Source organism: Hemiscyllium ocellatum, chromosome 50, assembly GCF_020745735.1.
Source record: "Hemiscyllium ocellatum isolate sHemOce1 chromosome 50, sHemOce1.pat.X.cur, whole genome shotgun sequence".
NCBI lineage: Eukaryota > Metazoa > Chordata > Chondrichthyes > Orectolobiformes > Hemiscylliidae > Hemiscyllium > Hemiscyllium ocellatum.
The window spans coordinates 2,565,778-2,592,184 of NC_083450.1; the positions used below are offsets into that span (position 1 = coordinate 2,565,778).

General features: G+C 56.1%; 1 protein-coding gene across 1 annotated transcript in view; it reads right to left on the reverse strand.

Moving 5' to 3' along the window:
- Positions 1 to 26,407, reverse strand: part of ints3 (integrator complex subunit 3) — a 35,225-nt gene continuing 8,818 nt past the window's right edge. The window contains exons 4-15 of the mRNA XM_060820611.1: positions 24,560 to 24,673; positions 22,240 to 22,324; positions 21,133 to 21,199; positions 18,815 to 18,959; positions 17,906 to 18,035; positions 12,273 to 12,370; positions 10,343 to 10,534; positions 8,524 to 8,611; positions 6,836 to 6,915; positions 6,351 to 6,442; positions 4,077 to 4,183; positions 1 to 134 (exon numbers count right to left, since the gene is read on the reverse strand). Coding sequence (XP_060676594.1) covers positions 1 to 134; positions 4,077 to 4,183; positions 6,351 to 6,442; positions 6,836 to 6,915; positions 8,524 to 8,611; positions 10,343 to 10,534; positions 12,273 to 12,370; positions 17,906 to 18,035; positions 18,815 to 18,959; positions 21,133 to 21,199; positions 22,240 to 22,324; positions 24,560 to 24,673 — 1,332 coding nt within the window. The remainder of the gene's footprint in view (positions 135 to 4,076; positions 4,184 to 6,350; positions 6,443 to 6,835; positions 6,916 to 8,523; positions 8,612 to 10,342; positions 10,535 to 12,272; positions 12,371 to 17,905; positions 18,036 to 18,814; positions 18,960 to 21,132; positions 21,200 to 22,239; positions 22,325 to 24,559; positions 24,674 to 26,407) is intronic.

Sequence of the window (26,407 nt, forward strand, 5' to 3'; positions counted from 1 at the left end):
TCACTTACCTTTATTATTCATCTCCTCCTCATCATCACTAAAGGCAGCATCTGTACTGTCATAGCAGTTCTCCTCCCGCTCTTTGTCAGTGACATGGTTATCCATATCAATGGCAACGGATTCCTCAATTTTCACTGGGACAGAAGGAGGGGAATATCATTAAAACAAAACACTTGTAACTGGAACGAGTCACCAGTGGTGAGAGAGCCAGGCGCACGCTGTAACTCTCCATCAGCCCCACCACTCCCCTCAATCCTGGTGTTGGAGGAACTGACTCACAAGGAGGGGTTGGGTAGGTGGGGGCAGTTTCAGAGGAGGAGGGGAGACCTCCGTACTAAAACATACAACATTCTTCTCAGATTTGTCAGGGGAGATGTGGAGAGGCTGTCCCCTCTCGTCCTTGACCCCAGGGGCATCACCTCAGAATAAAGGAGTGGCCATTGAGGACAGACTCTGAAGGGATGGCTCAGTGGAATGCTTCCCCCACCCCCCTCCTGCCACCCAGAGGGTTGTCAAGGCTGGGTTATTAAATACATTTAAGGTGGGAACAAAGACTGTTTAATCAAAAAAGGAAATCAAGGATTATGAGGATAAGGCAGCAACATGGAGTTGAGGTTTATTAAACCTGCCCCAGTTTCACTCAAACTGCACCCAACAGGCTGAATGGCCACTTCTGCTCCTATCTCACGGTCTGAGCTCAGGACAGGTCAATGCACCCACAGTGGGGAGAGGTCTTTGGGACGGTCGAACCGGGCTAACTGACCCATTCAGGCCATATCCTGGATAACTACAGTCAAAGAGAGGGACTGCTTACATTGGACATGATACACGTGCACCTCCCAGGGAGCGCTGGGAGCAGAGGCTGCTGGGTCAGGGAGTGGATGACACGGTCAGTGGTGATACCAGCAGAGTATAGCAGGCCCTGGAATCACTCAGGGATGGTGAGGAAACCAAGGGAACTGCCCAGGACATTAATCTCCCATCAGGACCATACGGCCTGAGGGAGCGTCAGCATGCTCTCGTTTTATCCCAGGGTCAGGAGGAGGAGATGGATTCTGAAGCCTTGAGGGGTGCGTGCTGCAGACAGACTGGGGTGGGGTGTGTGTGTAGGATGTTAGACAGCAGCAGTGAGCCATTCACCCTTTGATCTGACTCCAGCATTTACTAAGACCGTGGCTGGTCTGATTGCAACCCCAAATCCACATTCCCTGGCAAAACCTCCCTCCTGATTTCTCTGGATTTTGCCTTAGCAGCAGGGTCCCTGGGGACAGAGAAACCTGGAGCTTCAGAGGCTGCTGCATTGACTGACAGGTCGGGCTGTTACGGGATTAACACCTCCACACAATCTCAGCCGTTCAGGACTGCTGCCCACCAGGCTCCTATCCCAGCTCAGCTCACCCCCTCTAGGTTTTTATCTTGTACATTCCGTGTCAGCGAGATTTCTCCAGCGCCTTAATCTCCGAGCGATGGCAGGCTGGGTTGAAAGCACAGCAGAGTCTCGGCCCTCACCCAGGGACCGCAGGATGGGGCAGACAGGAGCCATGAACCCACAGCCCTGCCTGGTCCCTCCGTACCTGTTTCTCATTCACAGCTTCCTGGGTCAATAGCAATCCTGTAACCAACATCAGCAGTGCAGGGAGCTTTCTGTGGGCGAATGGGGATCCCTGACCTTACTGGAAGGACGGCTGCCATGTTCCTGAGAGATTGTGATAGATTCAGTGGAAATACAAGTCTTCTGCTTGAAGCCAGGTGTCGTGAGGCAGAGGGAGGGAGGGAGGGAGGCTAACTGAGCCTTTCCCCAACACCCACAGGAGGGGCTGGGAAAGCCATGATGAGAGTGACAGACCTTCTCACTGGTGTCAGAGAGTTGAACAACCCAAAGGATTGAGAGAGCAGCGAGTAACCTGAACCTAATCCACATCCAGCTCTTAAAGGTCCTTCACACTTTACCCCCGATGCCCCTGTATCCATCCACGAGGAATGCCTGTGAAGCCCAGCGTGCATTCTCCTGGGTTTCGAGGGAGAGCTCAGCAATGGGTTCGATAGGGATGGAACCAGAGGGGAGGAGTAGATATAAGCCTTTCAATTCAAAATGTCAAAAGAGGTGGAGAAAGAAAGAGACAGACGTGGCTTGGCGGTCTGTCTCTGGGTGTGAAGGCCTTTCACCGTTACAATACAGCAGCGTGCTGTCATTATAAAACACTGACATTCACAATGCAACTGCTCTCTGAGCTGGTGGGCAGCAAAAGCATTCCCAGTGCTCGCTAACAGTCTCCCTCCGCTCACTAGGAAGCAAGGTACGCATTCGGATAGCACCCTTGCGGAGATCACAAAGTGCTGCGTCACTGTTGTCTTCTCCATTCCTCTGTCAACAATCTGAATTCACCCCTACCTACCTCACCTCCTAGTCATGGGCTCAAATCCCACCCCAGGACGGATGGTTGATTTCTTATTGTCACACGTACGTAGGTACAGGGAAAAGTTTGGTGCCGTCCAGGCAGAACATACCACACAACAATCACAGGGTGTCCAAACAGAGCCAGGAATATACTGTTACTAACAGAGAGAAGGGACACAGACACAGACAGACCAACATTAGATGTGAAGTTTGAAAGGTCCATTCCTAAGTCTAATAACAGCGGGGGAAGCAGCTATTCTTGAATCTGTTGGTGCATGCTTCTTCTGCTGGATGGAAGAGGCTGGGCGGGACCGTAACCCCGGGCTGGGAGGGACTCTGGCAGTGACTGCCTTCCCAAAGCAGTGGCAAGTGTAGATGGAGTCAATGGATGGCAGGTTGGCTCATGTGATGGACTGGGCTGTGTTCACAACTCTCACCAGTGGATGAGAAAGGGAGGACTGCAGATGCTGGGGATCAGAGCTGAAAATGTGTTGCTGGGAAAGCGCAGCAGGTCAGGAAATTCCTGAAGAAGGGCTCATGCCCGAAACGTCGATTCTCCTGCTCCTTGGATGCTGCCTGACCTGCTGCGCTTTTCCAGCAACACATTTTCAGCTCTCTCTAGTGGATGTTAATATAGACTCATTGAGTCATAGAGATGTACAGCACGGAAACAGACCCTTTGGCCCAACCCGTCCATGCTGACCAGATATCCCAACCCAATCTAGTCCCACCTGCCAGCACCCAGCCCATATCCCTCCAAACCCTTCCTATTCATATACCCATCCAAATGCCTCTTAAATGTTGCAATTGTACCAGCCTCCACCACTTCCTCTGGCAGCTCATTCCATACACGTACCACCCTCCGATCCCTTTCCCCTCTCACCCTAAACCTATGCTCTCTAGTTATGGACTCCCCGACCCCAAGGAAAAGACTTTGTCTATTTATTCTATTCCATGGCCCTCATAATTTTGTAAACCTCCATAAGGTCACCCCTCAGCCTCCGACGCTGCAGGGAAAACAGCCCCAGCCTGTTCAGCCTCTCCCTGTAGCTCAGATCCTCCAACCCTGGCAACATCCTTGTAAATCTTTTCTGAACCCTTTCAAGTTTCACAACATCTTTCCGATAGGAAGGAGACCAGAATTGCACGCAATATTCCAACAGTGGCCTAACCAATGTCCTGTACAGCCGCAACACGACCTCCCAACTCCTGTACTCAATACTTTGACCAATAAAGGAAAGCATACCAAACACCTCCTTCACTATCCTATCTACCTGTGATTCCACTTGCAAGGAGCTATGAACCTGCACTCCAAGGTCTCTTTGTTCAGCAACACTCCCCAGGACCTTATCATTAAGTGTATAAGTCCTGCTAAGATTTGCTTTCCCAAAGTGTAGTGCAGAGGGGGTGCACACACAGACGGAGGACTGGTGTGGTGGGGGATGACAGGTGCCCCATCTATTCTGTCCAAACGCCACAAAAGGTGCCTCAGCAGCTGCTGTGAAGAGAGGTTGGTGACTGCTCCCAGATACTACGGGCCTCACATTTCATCCTCCAGCAGCCAAGCTCACTGGGATGGTGTGGTTCACACTGACACCGTTCAGCACTAACCAAATACCATCACAGCAGGAGCACGCTACAGGGTGAGCCCAGGAAAGGCCTGCAATAACACACTTACCTTCCACCGGTGGGGAGGGCGAGCTACAGAATTCCGGAAACTTCTCCCGGATCATGGCACGCAGCTCCTTGTCCAGTTTTGGGTTGTCGAACAGAGGCGCCAGGGGCCTGAGAGTAGAGGCAGACGTGCACGCACACAGAAGGGGAGACAGACAGAGACAGAGTCAGCACAAGGTTTTACAAAAGCAACGTGACCGCTCGCAAAAGCGCCAAGCGCTGGATAGAGATGGCAAAGGTACCCTATCCTGCCAGCTCCCCTCCCAGTCGCTCGCTATCCTGGTTTGGCGACAGCCCGGCCATTCCAAGTGCCTCGCTGAGGATGCCACTGCCCCCTCTACACTCCCCCCGTTCACAGCAAGGGAAGCTTGGAAATCTTGCTGAACGATGATCAACCAAGCAGTGCATTCTCCAGCACAGCTCGGTAGAGGTTTCTCTACATCGTCACTCTGTCGGATCAGTCATGATGCTGCTCAGTACAGGTATAGGAGGGCAGGGGCATGTGCAACCACCACCGCCTGGCCCCATTTCAAGCAAGTGTTTTGTATAGCTCTTCGGACTAAAGGGATCAAAGGGAGAGTGCAGGATGGAGTTGGATGAACAGCTGTGACTGAGCGGCAGGGCAGGCACAAGGGGCCGAATGGCCTACTCCTGTTATTTCCTATGGTCTCACAGCCCACTCTGCTACTCACTGAGATCCTGGCTGGTCATCTCCATGAGCTGGCCTTTTCCCTTTAACCCGAGACCCCAACAATCTCAGCCTGAAGTATACACCAGCACTTCACCTGCACTCATCTAGACAGCCAGGCTGGAGGGGTCAACTCGGAGTGGTATTTAATCACCAAACAGGCCATTTAGCCCGTCTGCTCTGTGCTGGTGTTTCTGGCCTACATGACATCCCTGCCAACCCATCACCACCACAGAGACACCCCAGTTACCACCCAGTCAGATTGCTTTCTCCTTCGTCTGGGTATTCGGTTCTCACGTTCAATACATCCCAGGCACTCAGCCTCAAACACTCCCTGTGGGAGCAAGATCCCCGCCCCCCCCCCCTTCTCCCCCCACGGGAATGAACCCCCCCCATTCTCCCAGCCTCAAACACTGCTCACAGGAGAAAGTCCCCCCCCACTCCACCTCCTAATTCCCTGCAGGAATGAATCCCGCATTCTCCCCCTACTACTCCCCATGGGTGCAAGTCCCCTATTCTCCCCACACCACTCCATGTGGGAGTAAATCCCCCCCATGGGACTGACTCCCCTATTCTCCCCCACACCACTCCATGTGGGAGTAAATTCCCCCCATGGGACTGACTCCCCTATTCTCCCCCACACCACTCCACGTGGGAGTAAATCCCCCCCATGGGACTGACTCCCCTATTCTCCCCCACACCACTCCACGTGGGAGTAAATCCCCCCCATTCCCCCATGGGACTGACTCCCCTATTCTCCCCCACACCACTCCACGTGGGAGTAAATCCCCCCCATTCCCCCATGGGACTGACTCCCCTATTCTCCCCCACACCACTCCACGTGGGAGTAAATCCCCCCCATTCCCCCATGGGACTGACTCCCCTATTCTCCCCCACACCACTCCACGTGGGAGTAAATCCCCCCCATTCCCCCATGGGACTGACTCCCCTATTCTCCCCCACACCACTCCACGTGGGAGTAAATCCCCCCCATTCCCCCATGGGACTGACTCCCCTATTCTCCCCCACACCACTCCACGTGGGAGTAAATCCCCCCCATTCCCCCATGGGACTGACTCCACTATTTCCCCCCCCCAACCCTCTCACGGGAAAATGAGCGTCCCCTCAATTCTGGGAGACAGTGAGGTCTGCCGATGCTGGAGGTCAGAGTTGAGGGCGTGGTGCTGGAAAGGCACAGCGGGTCAGGCAGCATCCGAGGAGCAGGAGAGTTGATGTTATGGACGGAGCCTGATGAAGGGCTTAGGCCTGAAACGTCGATTGTCCTGCTCCTCAGATGCTGCCTGACCTGTTGTGCCTTTCCAGCACCCCACACACAACTCCCCTCAATGCCCCCCCCGCCCCTCACCTCGCTCCCTGTGGGGGTGGGTATTCCTGTTCACAGGATATAATGTTTCTATTTCCCTATCCGCCCATGACGGAGTAAACCAACCCACAGCAGTTCCTGTTTTGGGAGCACCTCAAGTTGAGAATGGTTCCACTGCCTCACCACCGCCCTGACCCAGTATTAACGTAGACATGTGCATGTGCAATCCCAGCCAGCCGAGTGTCCTGACAGGGCTGGGTACTTACGCCAGCACTCGCTTTTCCACAATGTGATTGAGTGAGTTGAACACCCCCTGCCTGACGTGGGACTCCAGCGGGGGATAGAAGTGAGGAATAATCTGTGGAAGACAATACCAGCACAGCGTCAGTCAGTGAGGGACCAACCTCGGTTCCTGTATCGACCAGAAATGGCCACGCACTTCCCCAAACACACCACGGTAGGCAGACAGACCCAAACAAGGACAGGCAAGGGAGAGACAGACAGGGTAACAGGACAGGGAGACAGGAGGGAATGGTGGTGACGGGCAGGGGAAAGAAAAAGAGAAAGAGGGAGAAACTATAGCACAAGAGGAAGCAAGACAAGGAAGCACAATTTTGCCGAAATCCCCCTCCCCCGTTTGTGCCCACCTCCCCTGGTTGATATCCCATCAGTTGCCCCTTGAATGAGGTTAGTGTTTGGAGCAGTGAGCCCACAAACAGCAGGCCCGAGAGCTGGGGTGGGCAGCACTTACCCGACAGATGAAGTCAAGCAGAGTGGCAGTAATGGCTGGATGAGGCTTCATGGAATGATGCATAACCAAGATGGCTGGCTCTGCAAGGGGAAAACACAAGCTCAACGTCAACAGACAGACACACAGACACACACACACACAGACACACACACACAGACACACACACACACAGACACACACACACACACAGACACACACACACACACAGACACACACACACACACAGACACACACACACACACAGACACACACACACACACAGACACACACACACACACAGACACACACACACCAGCTCAGACTAAAGCTTGCTCTCTCTGTGCTGCCAATATTACATAGCAACAGTGCAGTGCAGAGGGAGCTTTACTCTGTATCTAACCCCAGGCTGTCCCTGTCCCTGGGAGTGTTTGATGGGGGGACAGTGAAGAGGGAGCTTTACTCTATCTAACCCCGTGCTGTCCCTGTCCTGGGAGGGTTTGATGGGGAAGGGGGGGGGGGGGGGGGGGGGGGAGGGTGTAAACAGTGTAGCGGGAGTTTTACACTGTATTAAGACCAGTACTTGATCAGGTTCAATGGGAATAGTGTGGGTCCATTGATGTGAGAAATGAAACCTCCCAGTGTCTGCCAGGCTGTGAGAATTAGGCTCAGACATGAGGAGCTTCATGGGCAAATACACACGACAGACGGTGTGGAGACCAGGCAGCAGAGGGAGATACAGCGACACAGAAACACTCTCAGGGGAGGGGGTCTGCCTCCCTGCCTGTGTGTGGGTGCGCGCCCGCCTCCCTGCCTGTGTGTGGGTGCGCGCCCGCCTCCCTGCCTGTGTGTGGGTGCGCGCCCGCCTCCCTGCCTGTGTGTGGGTGCGCGCCCGCCTCCCTGCCTGTGTGTGGGTGCGCGCCCGCCTCCCTGCCTGTGTGTGGGTGCGCGCCCGCCTCCCTGCCTGTGTGTGGGTGCGCGCCCGCCTCCCTGCCTGTGTGTGGGTGCGCGCCCGCCTCCCTGCCTGTGTGTGGGTGCGCGCCCGCCTCCCTGCCTGTGTGTGGGTGCGCGCCCGCCTCCCTGCCTGTGTGTGGGTGCGCGCCCGCCTCCCTGCCTGTGTGTGGGTGCGCGCCCGCCTCCCTGCCTGTGTGTGGGTGCGCGCCCGCCTCCCTGCCTGTGTGTGGGTGCGCGCCCGCCTCCCTGCCTGTGTGTGGGTGCGCGCCCGCCTCCCTGCCTGTGTGTGGGTGCGCGCCCGCCTCCCTGCCTGTGTGTGGGTGCGCGCCCGCCTCCCTGCCTGTGTGTGGGTGCGCGCCCGCCTCCCTGCCTGTGTGTGGGTGCGCGCCCGCCTCCCTGCCTGTGTGTGGGTGCGCGCCCGCCTCCCTGCCTGTGTGTGGGTGCGCGCCCGCCTCCCTGCCTGTGTGTGGGTGCGCGCCCGCCTCCCTGCCTGTGTGTGGGTGCGCGCCCGCCTCCCTGCCTGTGTGTGGGTGCGTGCCCGCCTCCCTGCCTGTGTGTGGGTGCGTGCCCGCCTCCCTGCCTGTGTGTGGGTGCGTGCCCGCCTCCCTGCCTGTGTGTGGGTGCGTGCCCGCCTCCCTGCCTGTGTGTGGGTGCGTGCCCGCCTCCCTGCCTGTGTGTGGGTGCGTGCCCGCCTCCCTGCCTGTGTGTGGGTGCCTGCCTTGCAGGCGGCTGTGTGGATGTGTGCGCCATGTTCTCACCGATGTTCATGATGCTGTCCTTCTCCGGGTTGAAGAATAACCAATCATAAAACAGGGCCAGCTTGGCATTGGAAGCTGCAACATTGGACTGCAGGCAGGAAAGAAAACAGCACAGTCAGTCAGACAATTCTTTACACCGTCCCCCCAATAATACCACCTTGCCCCAGGCTACCAACCTGCCTGGCAGAACCACAGGGGCCCTTCTGAATGCAACTCCTGCCCAAGAACTGGGCAGGCACAAGAGCAACATAGTTGGAGATTCCACTGCCTGGTGAACTGGACAGAGGAGGTTGTGTGGGGAAGGGGAGGTTGGGGTGTTGATGGGGCTGGGGGCAGAGGGGTCACATGGCTATGCAGGGGAAGGCTTATCCACACTTCTCCCAACATAGCTTTCAGACACTTGGCCACGGTGGCTCAGTGGTTAGCACGGCTGCCTCACAGCACCAGGGGCCCAGGTTCAATCCCAGCCTCGGGTGTCTGTGTGGGGTTTGCACATTCTCCCCGTGTCAGCGTGGGTTTCCTCCGTGTGCTCCAGTTTCCTCCCACAGTCCAAAGATAAGGAAATTCTCCCATAGTGCCCAGCAATGTGCAGGTTAGGGTGGATAGCCATGGCCAATCCACCCTAACCTGCACATCCCTGGGCACTATGGGACAATTTCCCATGGCCAACCCACCCTAACCTGCACAACCCTGGGCACTATGGGACAATTTCCCATGTCCAATCCACTCTAACCTGCACATCCCTGGGTACTATGGGACAATTCCCCATGGCCAACCCACCCTAACCTGCACATCCCTGGGCACTATGGGACAATTTCCCATGGCCAACCCACCCTAACCTGCACAACCCTGGGCACTATGGGACAATTTCCCATGGCCAACCCACCCTAACCTGCACATCCCTGGGCACTGTGGGACAATTTCCCATGGCCAATCCACCCTAACCTGCACATCCCTGGGCACTATGGGACAATTACCCATGGCCAATCCACCCTAACCTGCACATCCCTGGGCACTATGGGACCATTCCCCATGGCCAATCCACCCTGATTTGCACATATTTGGACTGTGGGAGGAAACCGGAGCACCCGGAGGAAACCCGCAGTGACAGAGGAGGAACAAGCAAACTCTCACACAGGATGGAACTGAACCCGGGTTCCTGGTGCTGTGAGGTAGCAGTGCCAACCACAGCCACTGTGCCCTTTCAAGTTTGACAATATCTTTCCTACAGTAGGGAGACCGGAATTGCACACAGTATTGTAAAGGTGGCTGAACCAATGTCCTGTCCAGCCGCAACATGGCCTCCCAACGCCTTTACTCAATGCACTGACCAATAAAGGCAAGTGTACCATACACCACCTTCAGTATCCTGTCTACCTGCAACTTCACTTCCAGTCAGGTATGAACGTACAGCCCAAGGTCTGTGTGTTCGGTCAGTGTGTGAGGCGTGCTCAGTCAGCATTCACAGGCAGACACACCGTGATGACAGAGTCGGGACCAGAGGAGGGGAGGGATGCTGCATGGGACTGCACGGCTATTCGGAACATCGGTGCGGGACCAACCTATACGCTGTCCCGGCTTCAGCTGTCACTGCCTCACACAGAGGAAAAAAGCGGGAATGTGGGATGGATATGAACCATCCTTCACCTCCGTGCACTCAGCAAAGGGTATTGGGATCTCCCACCGGCAGCGGTAAGGCAGACCAGACTGTCAGGACGAGCACTAACTGGCCTCCCACATTCCGACATTTTGGATTGAAAAGCGCCGGATCCATGGAAAGTGTACGGGCAGATCCGGGATCGCTGTTCCGGTTACTCACCGTGCACGTGGTCAGTAACCAACCGATGATGGCCCATCGAGGGAGGATGTCTGAGCTCAGAACCTCATTGGATGGATGAACAACGCCACAGATATAACGGATCAGGTCACAGCGTAACGACTGGCTGTCGGGGGTGGACAGATACTGACGCTGAAACCAGTCCTGGTAGCGTTTCTGCTGGCCGAACCGTACCTGCCGTGAAACAGCAAGGCAGTGTGAGACTGCAGCCCGGGGAGAACACAAGCCAGGCTGGGAAAGGAATCAGGGAGAGGCGCGAGAGGGCAGAGAATCACAGGGACAGCTCAGCATGTCAGGGAGCTGAAAGGGGGGCCAAGGAGGACGCTGCATCAAAGGGTGGCAGATATGGAAACACTCCAGCACATGCAGCGATCGGAGCAAAGAACACGGATAGCACAGCAGATAGACAGAAAGGGGATGGATGGTCCGACAAAAGGGCCGCGGGGAGGGAGAGTGGATCTGAGGGGGAGATCTTGCGGGGGGGGGGGGGGGGGGCGTTCCCATGCATCCACTGCCCGTGTCCTTCCTGATCTGGGCTTTGGAAGGCACGGCCTGAGGATCTTTGCTGAGGTGTTTCAGTGCATCTCGTCGATGCTCAGTAACCATTGGTGTCCATCGAGGGAGGGAGGGAGTGGATGTGGGAGCAGTCAGACAGGCTGCGTTAGCCTGGATGGACAATATCCTGCTTCTTACTCGTTGCTGGGTTTGTGCAGGCCCACGGTCCATGAGCAAATTGGAAAATAAGTCAATATGACAGGAGCTGGGAGCTACCCACAAGCAAACGCCAGGAAACAGAGAGGACCCTGGACTTTGCAAACAGTGAAACAAAAATGGTTGGAAACAAACAATGCCGACTCTCTGGTCGTGATCACACAGGTTTCCGGCAGTTTGTAAACAGGGTCTCACAGCTGGAGTACTGCGTCTGATCCTGGAACACACCACTTTCAGCGCAACATCAAAACCTTGGCAAGGATGCAGAGAGGCACCAGGATCAAGCCAGAGCTGAGGGACTTCACTTACTCTGGTCAGACTGGAGGCTGTTAGCCTTCAAGCACACGAAAGGGGACATTGGATCATCATTTCAAATGATTTATTGCCCACCTTTCAGTCCCCTTGACAAGGCCGTGGTTAGCTTCCAGACCTGCATGGGGGTGGAGGAAAACGAACAGCTGGCCACAGTGCAGGAATATTCCCAAGTCAGGGAGGCGAGGGGCTCACACGGGAACGGCATCCCCATGTATCCACTGCCCAGTGTCCTCCTAGTGGAGGGAGGTCTCGGGCTTGGAAGGTGCTGCCTGAGAAGTCTCGGTGTCAGTGCTGTGCATTCTGTGCGACGTACACACCGCTGTGACTGGGGGAAGGGGGGTGAATCTTGGGGGATGTGGTGCCAATCAGGCAGGGCTGCTTCGTCCTGGATGGGATCGAGCTCTGAGGGCAGTCGGAGCTGTGGACAGTGGATGGGCTCAGGGCACTGCAGGGCTTGCCCGTCTCTGCCCTGCACTCTGCCAGTGCATGGATGTGAGTGGCCTGGTTCAGGGCCTGGTCAATGGTAAGGCCCGAGGACTGGTCTTGGCGGCTGAACCACAGGGAACATCAGGTGGGAAACGGTAAGGCCAGGCTGTGGGCACTGGCAGGGACCTGCAGTAACCAGACAGGCACAACGCTGGCACAAGAACCAGCCGGAGGGGATCTTCATTGGGGCAGAGAGTCACCGTGATCTGGAAGATGCTGCGGGCGAGGGGCGAGAGCTTTCAACAGCATTGCCTCTGAGGTGGGGCGAGAGGGAATCAGAGACCACGGGGCTACTGCACTCGGGCTCCTTGGAGAGAGCGTGCAAACAGCCAGCGGAGGCTGGATAGGCCTGGATAGGCCGAACAGTCACGGGGCTCAGAGTGTGGAGACTCCAACTTACCCTGGAGGTCATGAACAGCAGCTTGGTCTCCATGTCGGGGGTCAAACGGCAGGCCAGAAACTTCCGGGACGTTCGAGTCTGTAAAAGCTGCAGGATACCTGCACAACACGGGGAAGGAAAACACGGACATTACACAGGAGCAGGGAGGGAGAGGCCATTCGGCCCCTCGAGCCTGCCAGGCCTTGGCTGACCTGATCTTTAAACAGAGTCGCAGAGATTCACCAGCAGCAGGGTCAACACCCGCAACCCGGCTGGGTAACCCCACCCTGCCCCCGCCCAGGTAGCTCCGCCCCGCCCCCGGGGAACCCCGGGTAACCCCACCCAGGCAACTCCGCCCCGCCCCCGGGGAACCCCACCCTGCCCCCGCCCAGGTAACTCCTCCCCACCCTGCCCCCGGGAGACCCCGCCCTGGTAACTCCGCCCCGCCCCCGGGGAACCCCACCCTGCCCCCGCCCAGGTAACTCCTCCCCACCCTGCCCCCGGGAGACCCCGCCCTGGTAACTCCGCCCCGCCCCCGGGGAACCCCACCCTGCCCCCGCCCAGGTAACTCCTCCCCACCCTGCCCCCGGGAGACCCCGCCCTGGTAACTCCGCCCCGCCCCCGGGGAACCCCACCCTGCCCCCGCCCAGGTAACTCCTCCCCACCCTGCCCCCGGGAGACCCCGCCCTGGTAACTCCGCCCAGTCCCTGGGGAACCCCACCCTGCCCCCGCCCTGGTAACTCTGCCCCGCACCCAGGGAACCACGCCCCACCCTACCACACACCCCACCAGTACTGTACCCCAGTGTTATACAGGGACAGACCTGTCCCCACCAGTACTGTACCCCAGGGTTATACACTGACAGACCTGTCCCCATCAGTACTGTACCCCAGTGTTATACAGGGACAGACCTGTCCCCACCAGTACTGTACCCCAGTGTTATACAGGGACAGACCTGTCCCCACCAGTACTGTACCCCAGTGTTATACAGGGACAGACCTGTCCCCACCAGTACTGTACCCCAGTGTTATACAGGGACAGACCTGTCCCCACCAGTACTGTACCCCAGTGTTATACACTGACAGACCTGTCCCCATCAGTACTGTACCCCAGTGTTATACAGGGACAGACCTGTCCCCACCAGTACTGTACCCAGTGTTATACAGGGACAGACCTGTCCCCACCAGTACTGTACCCCAGTGTTATACAGGGACAGACCCGTCCCCACCAGTACTGTACCCCAGTGTTATACAGGGACAGACCTGTCCCCACCAGTACTGTACCCCAGTGTTATACAGGGACAGACCTGTCCCCACCAGTACTGTACCCCAGTGTTATACAGGGACAGACCTGTCCCCACCAGTACTGTACCCCAGGGTTATACACTGACAGACCTGTCCCCATCAGTACTGTACCCCAGTGTTATACAGGGACAGACCTGTCCCCACCAGTACTGTACCCCAGTGTTATACAGGGACAGACCTGTCCCCACCAGTACTGTACCCCAGTGTTATACAGGGACAGACCTGTCCCCACCAGTACTGTACCCCAGTGTTATACACTGACAGACCTGTCCCCATCAGTACTGTACCCCAGTGTTATACAGGGACAGACCTGTCCCCACCAGTACTGTACCCCAGTGTTATACAGGGACAGACCTGTCCCCACCAGTACTGTACCCCAGTGTTATACAGGGACAGACCCGTCCCCACCAGTACTGTACCCCAGTGTTATACAGGGACAGACCTGTCCCCACCAGTACTGTACCCCAGTGTTATACAGGGACAGACCTGTCCCCACCAGTACTGTACCCCAGTGTTATACAGGGACAGACCTGTCCCCACCAGTACTGTACCCCAGTGTTATACAGTGACAGACCTGTCCCCACCAGTACTGTACCCCAGTGTTATACAGGGACAGACCCGTCCCCACCAGTACTGTACCCCAGTGTTATACAGGGACAGACCTGTCCCCACCAGTACTGTACCCCAGTGTTATACAGTGACAGACCTGTCCCCACCAGTACTGTACCCCAGTGTTATACAGTGACAGACCTGTCCCCACCAGTACTGTACCCCAGTGTTATACAGGGACAGACCCGTCCCCACCAGTACTGTACCCAGTGTTATACAGTGACAGACCTGTCCCCACCAGTACTGTACCCCAGTGTTATACAGGGACAGACCTGTCCCCACCAGTACTGTACCCCAGTGTTATACAGTGACAGACCTGTCCCCACCAGTACTGTACCCCAGTGTTATACAGTGACAGACCTGTCCCCACCAGTACTGTACCCCAGTGTTATACAGGGACAGACCCGTCCCCACCAGTACTGTACCCCAGTGTTATACAGGGACAGACCTGTCCCCACCAGTACTGTACCCAGTGTTATACAGGGACAGACCCGTCCCCACCAGTACTGTACCCCAGTGTTATACAGGGACAGACCTGTCCCCACCAGTACTGTACCCCAGTGTTATACAGGGACAGACCTGTCCCCACCAGTACTGTACCCCAGTGTTATACAGGGACAGACCTGTCCCCACCAGTACTGTACCCCAGTGTTATACAGTGACAGACCTGTCCCCACCAGTACTGTACCCCAGTGTTATACAGGGACAGACCTGTCCCCACCAGTACTGTACCCCAGTGTTATACAGGGACAGACCTGTCCCCACCAGTACTGTACCACAGTGTTATACAGGGACAGACCTGTCCCCACCAGTACTGTACCCCAGTGTTATACAGGGACAGACCTGTCCCCACCAGTACTGTACCCCAGTGTTATACAGTGACAGACCTGTCCCCACCAGTACTGTACCCCAGTGTTATACAGGGACAGACCTGTCCCCACCAGTACTGTACCCCAGTGTTATACAGGGACAGACCTGTCCCCACCAGTACTGTACCCCAGTGTTATACAGGGACAGACCTGTCCCCACCAGTACTGTACCCCAGTGTTATACAGGGACAGACCTGTCCCCACCAGTACTGTACCCCAGTGTTATACAGGGACAGACCTGTCCCCACCAGTACTGTACCCCAGTGTTATACAGTGACAGACCTGTCCCCACCAGTACTGTACCCCAGTGTTATACAGGGACAGACCTGTCCCCACCAGTACTGTACCACAGTGTTATACAGGGACAGACCTGTCCCCACCAGTACTGTACCCCAGTGTTATACAGGGACAGACCTGTCCCCACCAGTACTGTACCCCAGTGTTATACAGTGACAGACCTGTCCCCACCAGTACTGTACCCCAGTGTTATACAGGGACAGACCTGTCCCCACCAGTACTGTACCCCAGTGTTATACAGGGACAGACCTGTCCCCACCAGTACTGTACCCCAGTGTTATACAGGGACAGACCTGTCCCCACCAGTACTGTACCCCAGTGTTATACAGGGACAGACCTGTCCCCACCAGTACTGTACCCCAGTGTTATACAGGGACAGACCTGTCCCCACCAGTACTGTACCCCAGTGTTATACAGGGACAGACCTGTCCCCACCAGTACTGTACCCCAGTGTTATACAGGGACAGACCTGTCCCCACCAGTACTGTACCCCAGTGTTATACAGGGACAGACCTGTCCCCACCAGTACTGTACCCCAGTGTTATACAGTGACAGACCTGTCCCCACCAGTACTGTACCCCAGTGTTATACAGGGACAGACCTGTCCCCACCAGTACTGTACCCCAGTGTTATACAGGGACAGACCTGTCCCCACCAGTACTGTACCCCAGTGTTATACAGTGACAGACCTGTCCCCACCAGTACTGTACCCCAGTGTTATACAGGGACAGACCTGTCCCCACCAGTACTGTACCCCAGTGTTATACAGGGACAGACCTGTCCCCACCAGTACTGTACCCCAGTGTTATACAGGGACAGACCTGTCCCCACCAGTACTGTACCCCAGTGTTATACAGGGACAGACCTGTCCCCACCAGTACTGTACCCCAGTGTTATACAGGGACAGACCTGTCCCCACCAGTACTGTACCCCAGGGTTATACAGGGACAGACCTGTCCCCACCAGTACTGTACCCCAGGGTTATACAGTGACAGACCTGTCCCCACCGGTACTGTACCCCAGTGTTATACAGTGACAGACCCGTCCCCACCAGTACTGTACCCCAGTGTTATACAGGGACAGACCTGTCCCCACCAGTACTGTACCCCAGTGTTATACACTGACAGACCTGTCCCCACCAGTACTGTACCCCAGTGTTATACAGGGACAGACCTGTCCCCACCAGTACTGTACCCCAGTGTTATACACTGACAGACCTGTCCCCACCAGTACTGTACCCCAGTGTTATACACTGACAGACCTGTCCCCACCAGTACTGTACCCCAGTGTTATACACTGACAGACCTGTCCCCACCAGTACTGTACCCCAGGGTTATACAGTGACAGACCTGTCCCCACCAGTACTGTACCCCAGGGTTATACAGTGACAGACCTGTCCCCACCAGTACTGTACCCCAGTGTTATACAGGGACAGACCTGTCCCCACCAGTACTGTACCCCAGTGTTATACAGTGACAGACCTGTCCCCACCAGTACTGTACCCCAGTGTTATACACTGACAGACCTGTCCCCACCAGTACTGTACCCCAGTGTTATACAGTGACAGACCTGTCCCCACCAGTACTGTACCCCAGTGTTATACACTGACAGACCTGTCCCCACCAGTACTGTACCCCAGTGTTATACACTGACAGACCTGTCCCCACCAGTACTGTACCCCAGTGTTATACACTGACAGACCTGTCCCCACCAGTACTGTACCCCAGTGTTATACAGTGACAGACCTGTTCCCACCAGTACTGTACCCCCGTGTTATACAGGGACAGACCTGTCCCCACCAGTACTGTACCCCAGTGTCATACAGGGACAGACCTGTCCCCACCAGTACTGTACCCCAGTGTTATACAGTGACAGACCTGTCCCCACCAGTACTGTACCCCCGTGTTATACAGGGACAGACCTGTCCCCACCAGTACTGTACCCCAGTGTTATACAGGGACAGACCTGTCCCCACCAGTACTGTACCCCAGTGTTATACAGGGACAGACCTGTCCCCACCAGTACTGTACCCCAGTGTTATACAGGGACAGACCTGTCCCCACCAGTACTGTACCCCAGTGTTATACAGTGACAGACCTGTCCCCACCAGTACTGTACCCCAGTGTTATACAGTGACAGACCTGTCCCCACCAGTATTGTCCCCCAGTGCTATGTCAGTGAAAGTAGGTTTTGCAGGGATGGTTCGCGGTCAGTGACTGCACGCTGTTCTGTGGAAAGGAGCAGTAATCTCTCAGAAAAGCCAGACGGGTCGAGGCCCTGGGACCTTGGGTTTGCTTTCGTAAAGGATTCAGGAGGGGACTTTGTATTGGGTGGGCCTGTTACCACGGGATCTCCGACTCAGCCAGCCTCACACAGAGTCGGGAGTGCTGACCAGGGGCCTGGGAAGGGTTGGCACAGGAACAGGGTGGACAGTACAGTCCCTGAGAGGGCCAGCAGTGGTCGCTCATGCTCATCGGTTTCTCTCGCCTGAGGATTAACTTCCCTGAGGTTTCCCACAGCAGATCGGGAAGGCAGCAGCCATTGCCCCCATCACTGCAGCTGAGGGTTCACCTACCTGTGAACTGGGGGCTCAGGGCCTGAGGATTATGTAGAATGTCTCTCCATAACTTCTCGAATTCTGGTATCCTCGCAACATTCTGTAGTAGTCGGACCAGGTCTCGGCCGATCATCGTGCAGTCCATGAACTGGAAAAAGCTAGCGGTCAGTAAGCAGACAGTTCCAGAGACTCAGGAGCTGCACTCATCATCATCGCAGTGCACAGAGTCCCTCAGACATCATCGTTATACTCAGGGCCTGCTCGCTGACAGCTCCGGGCTAACACCCCCTCAGGGTACAACAACCAACAATCCCAGTGTTCAACACAGCAGCACGGTGGGCAGGGAGTGGGAGAGGGCGAGGGAACCACGTGGGCGGGGGGAAACCGTGCGGGCGAAGGGGGGGGGAAGAAACAGAGAACAAAAGAGAAAGATGTGGGCAGGAAGAGCAGGATGAAGAGAAATGGGGGATGTGGGGAGCGGGAAAAAGAGTATGACGGGGAGAGGGAATCTTGCCTTTAATCCATTACAACCTACAGGTATTGTGCACAACATTTGTTGCAGTGCTCAATGGGCCCACAGTAGGACAGTTCCGATCATTCAGTCTCAGTGCAATGAGCACAGAGCAGGCTCTGGGAAAGCAGAGAGGGAGAGATGAAGTCTAGCCAGACTGTGTCCAGGGATGAGATGGAACTGTACTGTGGGCGCGGGGGGGAGGGGATGGAGTGAGGACAGCTGGCACCTTCCAGGAGACAGTCACTGGGTCACTCTGTAGCTGTCTCTCTGCCAACCAGTGAGTGCCATGTAGGAAGCAGGGGAATGGTGGGGTGAGAGAACAGCAGAGACTCACCCAGGGAGTATCCCACTTCCCACCCCAACCCCCCCATCCATCCCAGGAGCCCACCGCGACCCCTCCCTCCCTGGCTCACCTTCTCCCGGAGCAGGGTCATACAGAAGTCCACCTCCTTCTGTCGGAGTGCCTGCAGCTGCGGTGTGCCGTGGTGATCCACGATGAGCCGGAGGTAGGTGTAAACGATCATGGCGATCAGCATGTTACTCTTCAGCACCCACTCCCTGGAAAACAGCCTCTGCTTCAGCCCAGCTGTGTACACTCCCCTCCCTGACCAACCCCATCTGTCCCAGGAACGCTGCATCCTTCTCCAGGGCCCGGGGACGGGAACAGCCCCTCGATGGGGCTCTGTGCTTCTCTCTGGGACTGTCAATCCCTCTGGACCAGGAGCCCAGGTTCAAGGGCCATCTGCACCAGCAGGGTGACCAGAAAGCCTCTAGTCACAGTCACATTTATGAAAAGGATGGAGGGCAGCTAGCAATGGCTGGTTACAGGGACTACGAACAAAACCCACCGCCTCACTCCTGAGATCCCCCTCCCCCAGGACAGATTCCACTGTGACAGCCCCTTCACATCACAGCTCCCATAACTGAGGGACTCTAATCACATCTTCTGACCGAGACAGAAGAGGTGGTTGTGACGGTCCGGGGACACACAAACAGCTCGGAGCCCAACACTGCCTTCCTCCCCTCACGCCTCATCCCCCACGTGAACCTTCCCACCCCCCCCGCCTCGCTCCTGAGGAAGACTCACCGCTGCACCTCCCAACCTCAGCATCAGCGATCTCTCCACCCTCTCCCACCTCCCAATCCACTGGCTTTTGGGAGCTCATCAGCACATGTGCAGGACCTGGATTTGTCTTGCCCCCCCCCCCCCCCCCCCCCCCCCCCTTCCCTGCCTCTGCACACAGGCCTCACTCAGTTTTGAAGAAGACGCCTGACCCATGAAGGGAAACGGGACTGGGAGATGGTACCCACCAGCAGCCTACGGCCTCCGCCCAGCGTACAACAGCACATCTTTTTAGTCATGTACTTGGGAATGAAATGAGAAACCCAACGTTTTGAAACCCGAGTAACTCGACTCCCAGCTCAGCAGCAACTGAAGCTGAACCCTGCAGACAAACCAGAGGCTGTGTCCGGGCAGAGTTTCGGTTGGCAGCCGGATTGGTCTATGGACTAGTGACCAGTTCTTGAGGGCCAAAGGCTTGAAAGGCCATGTGACTGGTTCTTCAAGCACAGAACAATCCAGGCCCTTCGGCCCTCTGAGCTAACCGCTGCTGGGACTGCCACAGAGATTTGATCAGGTTCCCACCGGGACAGGGGCTGTCAAACCCCACTCTCAGCTGAAACTAAACCAGTTCATTTCTCCTGCAGTAAGCTTTACTGGATACATCAGAAACCTTCTACACATGAACCAACCAGCCTTGGAGCACTCAGGAATGGAAGGCAGAGACAAAAAAACTTTCCAATGAGCAAGAACCAACTCTGGTAAACAAAGACGAGTGAGCAGTATTTTCAGTTTCGCTCACCGTCCATGTGTTTTGTTTCCTGTCTATAATTGGTGTGCACCAGCGTATAAGGGGAACTGAGACACGAGGGAGAGTTTTAACGGACTGAGTCATAACTGAATGGTTTATAATTAGAGTCACAGTGTCACCAAGATTTAGTTTGGGTGAACTATACAAAACGCGGGTGCGGCCACACTTGGAATATTGCGTACAGTTATGGTCGCCATATTTCGGGAAGGATGTGGAAGCATTGGAAAAGGTGCAGGGGAGATTTACCAGGATGTCGCCTGGTCTGGAGGGAAGGTCTTATGAGGAAAGGCTGAGGGACTTGGGTCTGTTCTCATTGGAGAGAAGGTGGCTAAGAGGGAATTTGTTAGAGACATACAAGATGGTCAGAGGGTTAGATAGGGGAGAGAGTGAAAGGTTTTTTCCTAGGATGACGACATCAGCGTGTACGAGGGGAATAACTACAAACTGAGGGGTGATAGATTTAACACAGATGTCACAGAGAGTGGTAAGGGTGTGGAATACCCTACCTGCTAACGTAGTCAACTCAGCCACATCAGGGAGAGTTAAACAATCCTTAGATAAGCCCATGGATGATGATGGGATAGTGTAGGGGGAACAGGCTGAGAATAGTTCACAGGTCGGCGCAACATCGAGGGCCGAAGGGCCCGTTCTGCGCTGTATTGTTCTGTTGTATGTAACGTAGCTGGTATGGAAGAGTTGGACTGAGGGCTCTGTTTCCATGCTCAGGGCCCACGTAGCGATAACGAGGCTGCTTGCTCTCTCCCACCAGCCTGCAGTCCAGCTTCTTACTCGTTTCACCCCACCTCCCTGGGCACAGTGTTATCAACGACCCTGCTGCGGAGCTGGCGCCTGACTCTTACCGCTGGTCCACGAGGATTTCAAGGACACTTTCAGCTAGCCAGATATTCTTCGGAGTCACATCGCCGCCTGCAAGAGGAGGAGAGAGATCACTGCCGTGATGGTGGACACGTTACTGCTGAAGGACCAGCACTCACTCTGACAGCACACCAGGCCATACAGCCCAGCACGCTGGGAATAGCCCCTTTGTAAAAGCTCGGCTCAGTCACACTCCAACAGCCGCTCCAAGCACCATCTGCTTCCAGTGCATCCCTTCGTGATCAACCGTCCAGACTCTGGGGCCCAGCACCATGGGTGCATACCTGTGCACAACTCAAGTCAAGGGCAGTGGGCACTAACCTGGGCATGGATTGGGGAGGGGGGGGGGGGGGGGGAGGTCGGCAGCACTTATGCCCTCGCAGTTCCTCCACATGCGAGAGATGGGAGGACCAGCAAGGGGGGTGTCGATGGCTGCGGAGAGGCAAAGGAGGGTTAGCATCGACCGGGGGGGGGGTCAGGCTTAAGGCCCCAGGGAGAAGGGAGACAACACCCAGCAAAGGGGAGTTTGAATGAGGGGGGGTATTAGTGCACGGAGAGGGGAAGAGTCAGCAAGGATAGTGCCCAGTGAGGAAAGCAAAAGCGAGGGGTGGGGGCAGTGTCCAGGGGAGAGGGGGGTGCCCGGGTAGAGGGAAGGGTCGAGGGGATGCCTTGCTCCCGGAGTGTGAATGTCTGAAGAGCGATCAGGGCGCGAGAGGGGCCCAGACAGGAGGGGAGCCAGCACACCGATTCAAATCAAAACACCACAGATTGCTGGAACTGAAACAAACCAAACAGTGATTACTGGACAGAGAGTGGGCAAGCGAGTGAGTGGACAGCACAGGATGTGACCTCACTCACTGGAGGACTTTCAGTGACCCTCCCCCATCCCCCGCCCCATCTCTATTCTGCAAGGAGGCAGTGGCATGGACCCACCATCCAATCCAGGCAACAACTCGAGGGAATGGGCCAAGGCTGAAGCCGAGATGACGATGTCAGGTCATTCAGGGGGCTCCCCGGGTACGACAGGGGACAGCCAGAAAAGAGACAGGCGAGGACCCCACGGAATGGCAGCTGGTCAAACACAAACTCACCAGCAATCTGCTTCATTAACGTCATACACACTCCATCTGCTCCCAACACAGCGTTCTTCACAACTTCACGGACTGTCCACACCAACTGTGGGGCAAACAGGAAACGGCATCAGCACCAGGCGTTCAGAAAGGGGGGGGCGGGTCAAACCAGGACATTACTTCACTCCAACTTCACACGGTCACAACCACCACACCCCAGGGGAAACAGGGACAGACCTGTCCCCCACCCAGTACCGCATCCCAATGTTATACAGTGACAGACCTGTCCCCCACCCAGTACCGCATCCCAATGTTATACAGTGACAGACCTGTCCCCACCAGTACTGTACCCCAGGGTTACACAGGGACAGACCTGTCCCCACCAGTACTGTACCCCAGTGTTATACAGGGACAGACCTGTCCCCCACCAGTACTGTACCCCAGTGTTATACAGGGACAGACCTGTCCCCACCAGTACTGTACCCCAGTGTTATACAGTGACAGACCTGTCCCCACCAGTACTGTACCCCAGGGTTACACAGGGACAGACCTGTCCCCACCAGTACTGTACCCCAGTGTTATACAGTGACAGACCTGTCCCCACCAGTACTGTACCCCAGTGTTATACAGGGACAGACCTGTCCCCACCAGTACTGTACCCCAGTGTTATACAGGTACTGTACCCCAGGGTTATACAGTGACAGACCTGTCCCCACCAGTACTGTACCCCAGGGTTATACAGTGACAGACCTGTCCCCCACCAGTACTGTACCCCAGGGTTATACAGTGACAGACCTGTCCCCACCAGTACTGTACCCCAGGGTTATACAGTGACAGACCTGTCCCCACCAGTACTGTACCCCAGGGTTATACAGTGACAGACCTGTCCCCACCAGTACTGTACCCCAGGGTTATACAGTGACAGACCTGTCCCCACCAGTACTGTACCCCAGTGTTATACAGGTACTGTACCCCAGGGTTATACAGTGACAGACCTGTCCCCCACCAGTACTGTACCCCAGGGTTATACAGTGACAGACCTGTCTCCACCAGTACTGTACCCCAGTGTTATACAGGGACAGACCTGTCCCCACCAGTACTGTACCCCAGTGTTATACAGGTACTGTACCCCAGGGTTATACAGTGACAGACCTGTCCCCCACCAGTACTGTACCCCAGGGTTATACAGTGACAGACCTGCCCCCACCAGTACTGTACCCCAGGATTATACAGTGACAGACCTGCCATCATTCTGCTGAATGCATTCACCGTTATGATGAAAACAGCATGTTGTCACAGATTTGGGATTGCTGGTCAAGTGCGAACAGCTGAAAGACAGACGTCTCCATGGGAAGCAGTGTTTATACCAAGCTGAAGCAAGCTTGGTAATGGCCTCACATACTGCCACCGAAACGTATCGAACACACTGTGTCAGCCCTGGCCGATGTCACGGTGCTGCTCCAGCTGTCCTGGTCAGTCCACCTTCATCGCAATGTCGAGACCCCAGGGCAGTGCCTGGTCAGTTTTTGGTGGTCCCAGGGTGACTGGAGGGCAGGCACAACCCCAGATCCTGCAAAGCCCCCACGGTTTGGCCTTGGCAGCCCCCCCCTCAGCTAACTCCAGGAGTGCACGGCCCTCCCCATGCTGCAGGGATGCAGATTGACATCACAGCAACTGCCAACTGGTTACACGAGGGATTCCTCCCCACGCCCAGCTCACTGGAAAGATCCCGGCCGGATCTAACTGTCCATTGTGACTCAGGGTTGCAGGCTACATTAGCCGAGCCATGGGAAACCTAGGATTACAGGGATAGGGTCAGGGGCTGGGTCGTGGTGCAGATTTGATGGACTGAATGGCCATGCGCTCCCCCAGCGCTGACCCCTCCGACAGTGCCCGCTCCCCCAGCGCTGACCCCTCCGACAGTGCCCGCTCCCCCAGCGCTGACCCCTCCGACAGTGCCCGCTCCCTCAGCGCTGACCCCTCCGACAGTGCCCGCTCCCTCAGCGCTGACCCCTCCGACAGTGCCCGCTCCCTCAGCGCTGACCCCTCCGACAGTGCCCGCTCCCTCAGCGCTGACCCCTCCGACAGTGCCCGCTCCCTCAGCGCTGACCCCTCCGACAGTGCCCGCTCCCTCAGCGTGACCCCTCCGACAGTGCAGCGCTCCCTCAGCACTGACCCCTCCGACAGTGCAGCGCTCCCTCAGCACTGACCCCTCCGACAGTGCCCGCTCCCTCAGCACTGACCCCTCCGACAGTGCCCGCTCCCTCAGCACTGACCAACCCCAGTTATCCGGTATGGTGGTCCTTCTCTCGAGTGTAATCTCCAGGGCTGTGCCCCTCACCTGTATCCTCACGGTATCCTGCAGTTTCAGGTACTTCTCCATGAGGAGCTGATTAATCTTCATTAAAATCAGGTTCATGCCGTCTCTGCTCACCAACATCAGATCCCGGTAACACTGTAACACAACATCCGAGATCACCGTTAAGGCAGGCAGGAAACTGGCCAGCACACACTCGGGGACAATGCACGCCGTTCTATCGATGTGGACATCTCAGCAGAGAGCTGCCCCTTCCCGAAAATGGTCTCCTCCTGCAAAGCCACAGTGACACCATCGCTTAATCCTCTCTGGTCGAGGGGATATAACCGCTGCGTCGCCTGTCCCTGGATGATAAACAACTTGGCTGCTGTAAAACTAGGGCCTAGTGTTTGACCAGCACAGACTTGATGGGCTGAAGGGCTTCTATTTACAGGTTTTAAGAAAACAAGGTGGCACCCACTTCTTCCAGAGATGAGGACTGACTTCTTTTCCCTCTCAGTGTGTGGACAGTCATAGAGACGTACAGCATGGACACACCCCCCTTGCTGACCCAGATATCCCAACCTAACCTAGTCCCACCTGCCAGCACCCGGCCCATATCTCTCAAAACCCTTCCTATTCATATCCCCATCCAGATGCCGTTTAAGTGGTGTAATGGTACCAGCCCCCACCACTTCCTCATTCCATACACGCACCACCCTCTGGGTGAAATAGTTGCCCCTTGGGTCCCTTTTATATCTTCCCCCCCTCTCCCCCTAAACCCATGACTAATGAAGGCAAGGTGAACCTCTCCACACTGCTGTCCAACAGTGACTCCACCTCCCAGGATCGGGGAACCTGCACCCCAGCGTCTCTTTGATGTTGGAATCCCTTTCCTCAAAATGAAAAACAGTGGATGCGAAAATCTGTTTAAGGCAGAAGTGGTGAGGATCTCAATGGCCAGGAGTGTGTCAGATTATTGGGGGGCGGGGGTTAAAGTCAGATCGACCCGAACAGCACACGAGCTTCGATGGGCCAAGCGGCTTCCTCTCTAGCTGCAGTCACCCTCCCGAGACACGGCAGAGGTTTTCAGGATGACACGACCCTCGCGAGCAGGGGAAGGCGAGTACGCGCACCCTGCTTTCCAGCAGCCCACCTTCCGGCTGTGCACCCGAGATCCTGGGGACGGGCAAAGGGAAAGGATTCTCAGCTCCTGTGCGGATCTTCGGCCGACCCTTGTCAATCTGGGACCTGGGTCCAGCAGCCAGCTTCCCCAAATCAGGCGGTCTCAGGGCCGCTCCCAGCGTCTAGTGCAACCCCACCCTCTCTGGGTTGTGGCCCTCCCAGTGAAGGCTGTGGTATGGAATCGTCCTCAGGCACGCCACTGCACAGAATTCAACACCAACTTGCTGCAGGAGGCTGCTTTCAGGTTTAATGACTGGGCGGGGGTACAGCACTCCACCTCACTACTCATCTCCCAGGACCTGCAGGGGGAGCCACTCCACGGCCCCTTGTCTCACGGGGGTAACTTTACCGCCTCCCAGATGCTTTCCTGTCGTGTTTCAATCAGAGTTGAGTGTGTGGTGCTGGAAAAGCACAGATCAGGCAACATCCAGGGAGCAGGAGAGTCGACGTTGGGCACAGGCTCATCAGGAATGTTGCCGAGGACATGAACTGCACGGTGCAGCGAGGGACAGACTCACCGAGACCCTTGTGGAGGGAGGAGGAGAATGTCTTCAAGGCCGACATTCTCGGAAGAGGCTCCGGACTAAGGTTGGAACGATGAGGAGAAAGTGAGGCCTGCAGATGCTGGAGATCAGAGTGGAGAGTGTGGTGCTGGAAAAGCACAGCAGGTCAGGCAGCATCAGAGGAGCGGGAGAATCCACATTTCGG